Consider the following 6,460-nt stretch of genomic DNA (forward strand, 5'->3'; position numbering starts at 1 on the left):
TTAAGGGGAGGAATATCTTCCAAAGAAGAGAATGGTGTTGGTTGGGTTGTGTCTGATGAAAAAGAGGAATGGGTGGTCAGCTTTGAATTCATAAGAAACTGGGCAACACAAAGGCACTGCAACAAGTCCCATGGCACCAGCTGCTTCAGTGCCCTCTTCGTTGACTTCCACGAATGACTTCTGGATGGCTTTGGACACAACTAAACCATCTTTCTTAGAGATTCCTGACAAATCAGCTTTTCCCCAGTCAAAAACATTCATCACTCCCATCTCCCGGAGGGTTGTGTTGAGAACATAACTTTCCTCCATCTTGAACTGAGGCAGGTACACCTTCACTCTCAGCTGTTGCATCCTAGCCGAGCTGGTCCATCCTGCTAGCTTTTCATACGTGAGGGTGCATTCAAGCTGTAAGGTGATATTGGTAATAATGATTGACACCATAATGAACAGGAGGGAAATACAATAGGGTTCAGTTTTTCCTGCTTGCCTTCTGACTGCACTGGAGCAATGTTAAAGTATTGCTCTCTTTGCAGCCCCTTATGTATGCTACTAGAGAGAAAAAGTAGTACCTGTTCTAGGCCAGTAAACTCCTCACAGACAACTTCAGGAAGAAGAATGAACATACTCAGTTCATTATTAAAGTATGGGAGCTCTATCACTTTCATTTTCGGTTCCTCTATGAAGGCCATGTTAAAATAACCTTCTTGAAACATCATCTGCACTGTCCTTTTCTCATTCTGGAACACATGAAACATGTTAAGCAGAAAATACAGAAATATAGAAATGATCACTCTGGTTGTAATTAGAGATTAGAGTTCACTCCAGAAAACATTATTTACACTGGTGATGGGTTTAATGTACTTGTAGCATTGACGTGTTCCTCCCTCTTAACTGTAGTTCCAATTAAGTTATCCGTTTTAGAAGCATAAAACCTACTTTTCCATTTCTACTGGTGCTGGATTACTTTACTCACAACTCCCTTATTATGTTGGGTTTTTCCTGGCATGTCAGATGAGGAGACTGATGCATCTGAAGCAGCCATGAATCTAAATTCTTCACAAATAATGCATACATTCTCCTGAGATAATTTGTCTTTAGCTCATTTTTTCCTGAGACCAAACACTGTTCTATTGGTAAGTAGTAGTGGAGGAACAGAATTGTCAAATTCAGTCCCAAAAGCAGAATGGTTTTGAAACAGCATCCTTAGTTGCAAAATCCCCCCCAAAAGCTAGTGCATGTGCTCAGTGACTTTGACCCAATGGGGATCTCAGCTGCACAAGGGCTGCTTCTGATGGGAAGTGATAGAAATAGTTACGTATTTGGTTGTCAAACTGGAGCGAAGATGTACTTTTCCATTGTTCTAGCTGAAGATCAGTGTTTTGTCTTGGGATAACAGAGAGGAGGAAAGCTCCTGTCTGCTGTTATAGCAGACTGACATGTGATCTCCATCCCCCAGCTGTTTCAGTTCCTGCCCGTACTGTACCTTGTTCACGTGGAAATATGTTTCTTTAGTGTCTTCTTTCCTAAATTCTGCTGCCCACTTTCCTTTAAAATATATAGCATTGACCAGGACAAGTACAGTGGAGGGATCAATAAACCCGGTAGCAAAAAGGTCTTTGATTTTACCTTTAAAAATAATGAATTAAGAAGTATTATTACTTTGTTCAGGCAATTAGCTGCATTTGACTATTAATAATCACTCCTGTAAATCTGAATAGTAGTATAATGCTGTCAGAAAATAACCAAAAGTTTATGTACGGCTTTTGAAGATAGGAATTCAAGGCATTTTTGTACTCCTTCCTACATTTAGTTCTTATTCAATAAAAAAAATGCAGTAAGTGTTTAATATATAAAAATATATAAATGGGGTTTTTTATACATAAAAAAGGTGGAAACTGAAATTCAGTCATGATATTCCTAACCTGTTGGACTGCAAACCAAACAACCTGCACATATTCTTCTTTACCTTTTGTTTCATTTTCCACCCAGAAGTTAATCTTCTCTCTGGCTTCTTCTTCAGTGTATTTAAAATTGACTGCCTCCAGTTCTGCTCGATAGAATTTCTTTGTGGAATCCAAGTATTGCTGGAAAGTACAAATGACAGAATTTTATTGCAACACGATGATTTTTATAAGATTGATAATTTCATGACTTCAAGATAATTCTGTGTAGTAGATCATCAAGAGAGAAACAAGTAAAACAGGGGTATATAAAAAAAAATCATTGAATTAACTCAAGCGTGCAATTTTTAGAGAGCTTATTTATAACAAAACATATTTGCAAATATATTTTTCTGTATTTTCAAGTTGTACTGAACAGCAGAAATGTCTCATCACAGTAAAAAATATCTAAGACCAAAACTTAGTACCTTTCTTTAAGTTTATACATCGTTGTTATGCTGCCTGTATTCCCCCAACCACCAAATGAAAAAGATTGCTTCATTTTGAACAAATAACTGGGGCTGTTATTATTACAATGAGATATCTCTCTTTACCTAGACTGCAAAGTTTTGTAAGCAAGATAAAATCTTTACTTGAAAAGAGCAAGGTGGTTACAGAGATAAAACAGCTCTGTTCCCAGCAATACTCTTACAAACACCTTAGGTCTGGTTTCCTGAGGAGATGATTTGTATGCACGTTCATTGCCTGGGCTGTCAGTGTTCCACGGGAATGTTCTGAGATGGTCAATTCCACTTAAATTAGACTAATTGACAAAAATCACAAAGATGCTACTTTCTTCAAAGCCTTGTTTGAAAAGGCAACAGGGATCAGAGTCCCATATTCTCATAGACCTTTCTGAACGAAAGGTGGAAGAGTGAGTACAATCATTTTATTAGAAAGAGAGAAGACACTGGCTGGGGGAAAGTCATCTGCTGGCCACAGACCTTTATTCCTTGGATAGAAGTGACACAGCAAGCACTAGTTCTGTTAGAACTGGGTATGCGTGGCAAGGATATATTGATGGTGATTAATGCCATCACATTTTCTGGAATGCCCAGGGAAAGCTGTCACTGTAGATCTGTTTTTTGATATAAAAGCTTCTACGTCACAGCTTCCTAATGCTCTGCTGTTCCCAACGTCTACCACTGGGCAATCGAGATGGAAAGGGTCCCCGACTGCAAGAGCCGTGGAGTGCAGTCATTTGGCAGCATACCCCAACAGCATCGTCGTGTTTCATTTCCCTTCATATTTAGTGATAAAAGAAATCCTACTGAGCTCATAACTCCCAGGAGCTATTAAAATGAACACCACGGCCCCTTACCTGGAAGAACGGGTAAGTAATTTCTCCAAAGAGCCTGTTGGCAATGGTGAGCGAGCAGCCTGGTCTGGGTTCATTGACTGCAGCCAACAGAGCCTGGAACTGGGAATGGACTCCTCCACCTTCTTCGCACTTCAAACAGGAAAACAGAAGTTTCATGGCAGGCTTGAGCTTTCTTATGCAAAGCTGGACCTGAGGGTGAATTGTAGCCTCTGTCTGTGTCAGAAACCTGCCTCCACCCAGTTGATATAGGCGTTGGAATAAGTGCATCAGGGCACCACCTCCAAATCCTCCTGTACCAGACATACAGAATGACAAAATGATTCCCCTTCAGGCCCAAGCTAGTCCACCTCCAAATCGCACTGTATCCTACAGTGATGGCTCTGTACGCACTGAGCAAAAGTCTGCTGGCTTACAGACCGGCAGGAGCAAGATCCGGGGTGCCTTTGGCATGCCCTGGAGACAAACCTTTGTGGGTGGCAGTTTAAGTACTTATCACATTTTAGTTTAGTTTATAGTTTATAAACAGTTTATATAGTTATAGTTTTTTAGTTTAGTCATTCACATTTATTTTTTCACTACTGTTTTGGTTAGAAACCTATAATGAGAAGGCTCAGTTGTTGAAATGTGTGATCTCACCAGGCCCCTTAAATAACTAACAGAAGGACAGTAATAAGCAGGTCTGGAAATCTATACAGAGAGGTTGCTCAGCCCTGCTGTGCTTTCTAATTAAGTGATGGTTTGCAAGGAAAAGGGCTGACAAACCGGCACCTGTTGCTTCATCTCAGAGCTGCAACTGTGTCTTACCTTCTCAGAAGGGTATTGGCTTTCCTGGCTTGTACTGCTCAAAACTTCACTGAAATGAAATACCTGCAATGTAAATGTTGGGTGAATGCAGCTGAATGATGGTACCTCAAAGTTAAAATAGAGTGTTGCAACACTATCCCAAAACACAGCCAGACACAGCCAAATGGGTAAAGTAGTTTGTCCTTTATCATGAGATCCTTGCAAGTGAGCAAGAAGTTTTTGTGGAGGGTGAGCTCATGAAATCTTTGAAATCTTTCAACTTAAGAAAGAAGACTGGGTATTCAGAGAAGCCAGAAGACCATCTCACAGGGAACCACCGCTTCCGCGCCCTGGACAGTGGAGCAATACCTCCAAAACACTTTCTTTAGCATTGATGTATTCATTGAATGATCAATTACTGTAAAAGTGTTCAGTCTGGAAAAAAGTTTGGTATTAGGAATAGCAAAAGAAAGGTTTTTCTAAAGGGCCTTCTGTATTCATCACTCCTTTGGATGCTTAGGAACTCTGTCAGATTGTACTATCAGCCTCTTGGCTCATACCTTGCCACCATCCCTTTTTCAGAGCGAAGGAAACCCACCTGCTCAATCTGTTTGAGTGTGTTGCCCCTGGCGCCGAGGACAACCATCCCAAAGGCAGCTGAGAGACTTAGCGGGGAGAAGAAAATGTTTTCATTTCTTTTTATTTTGCTCAGCTCTCGGAAAAAGTCAAGACAGAACTTGGCATTGGCTGCGCTGAGAGAGCACATTGTGGCGCTGCGATTGCCTGCAACAAGGGAAACAAAGATTTATTCTTCTCATCCTTACACCTGCTAAGCTTGGATGCCTTCGTAGAGCACAGTAAGGTCTTTCTGCAGTAGCATGGCTGAATTGCTCGTCACTTCATAGAAGATTTCTGACTCCCCACGTCTGGGATTTCACAGTGAACTTCAGGTTGAAGCAACTCATCTGAAAACCAGCACCCTGAATGGCAGGAGAAACACATTTTCAGAAACAGTGTTCTGAGTTTAGCTGTTTCTCCAGCTCAAGCAATAGCTATACTCAGCACAAACCTTGTTCTAACCACAGTCCCAGCTCACTTTATCTCCTGATCTTTCTTGCCTTGAGTCCTCTAGGCATAGCACTTAATTGCACTCCTTGATCATACCTCCCTCTCTGTGTCTCTAAAAATTTTGTGTATATTAATCAGCTGTGCCTCACATACCATGTCCTTCTAAGGCAGGTTGCTTAATGAATGTTCAACAGAAAATTGAACTACAGGTGGGCTCACTTAGCAAGATTTTCAACAAATATTTTGTATTAGTGGAAAATGCCAGTCATATTTTTTGTTTTATCTGCAGCTTTAACACTTTTCCCAGATATACTGTAGTTATAATCTCAATTATTACTAGCAGGTGATCTTGAATGTTATGCAAAGCTCTTCACATCTTACACCTAGGACAGAGTTCCTTTCTTATGAAAGTCTTTTCCCAGTGTCTTCATCCAGTAAAGTGATGCAGAGGCACCTGATCCCTCAGAGAGTCAGTTCAGTATTTTAGAGTTTCCACTATTCTAAGTCATTTTTTGTTTGATTCTTACTGAAATTGAATAACTGTCTCCACAGATGTGGAAGATACCTTTCCCCCACTACACAAGAAGTGTTAAATTATCCATATAAACATTTAAAATATGGAATGGTGTAGAAAGATTATGTCCTCATAAACTACCAATCTGGATCATGCAGAGAAAGTGGGAAAAGGTTTGGCTTTAATCTTCTCTTCGAAACCCACTTGGTAAAGCCATTGTACAAGTTAAGCACAGCTTCATCACACAGCCCATACATTTTAAGGTATTCCAAAACATTGCACAGCACCTTGAAAATATTCTTACTTCCTCAAAATATGCTATGTACAATATATATATGTGCTAAGCAGATTTGTACACCACTAATGCACATATCAATCTTTAGACATTTCATAGTTATGTCATTTGTAATGTAAAGGTTAGAATTAAAGGTCAGGGAGATATTTACCTTCTCCTCAGGACTGGTGGTGTCAACTTGACTGTTGAAACAGGGCTTCTGGAGCAATGGGATATAAAGCCATTGCCACTCCCAGTGGCAGCATAATTTTCATTCATGACGAATCACATTCCTGTCTGTTGCAAGCAGTTAGTGTAATTAGGGGAGCTTTTGTGGAATCTTGAATTTTTCCTTATCCCCATGAATTCAGAAAGAAGTCACAATTATAAATGCATACTGAGGCATAAAAAGATGTAGCTTTCAGGGGTTTTACCTGTAAAAAAAAAGTTCTACAAAATTTGAGGTGTGTTGCTGTCAGAAATGGCACTACTGAATGCAAACACACATGTTTTTGTGGTAGAAATTAATTATTAAGGCCTCTACAGGTGGCACATTGGTA

The 6,460-nt window shown here is 40.1% G+C and overlaps 1 protein-coding gene across 1 annotated transcript; it reads right to left on the minus strand.

Moving 5' to 3' along the window:
• Positions 1-4,810, minus strand: LOC104286659 (serpin B4-like). The gene is made up of 6 exons (XM_009885274.1): positions 4,643-4,810; positions 3,262-3,390; positions 1,967-2,084; positions 1,484-1,626; positions 570-737; positions 1-405 (listed from the first exon to the last, which is right to left on the minus strand). Exons 1-6 carry the CDS (start codon positions 4,808-4,810, stop codon positions 1-3), a joined length of 1,131 nt encoding a protein of 376 aa, XP_009883576.1.
• Positions 4,811-6,460: the final 1,650 nt, after the last annotated feature.

The sequence above is a fragment of the Charadrius vociferus genome, unplaced genomic scaffold (assembly GCF_000708025.1).
Source record: "Charadrius vociferus isolate BGI_N301 unplaced genomic scaffold, ASM70802v2 scaffold565, whole genome shotgun sequence".
Lineage (NCBI taxonomy): Eukaryota > Metazoa > Chordata > Aves > Charadriiformes > Charadriidae > Charadrius > Charadrius vociferus.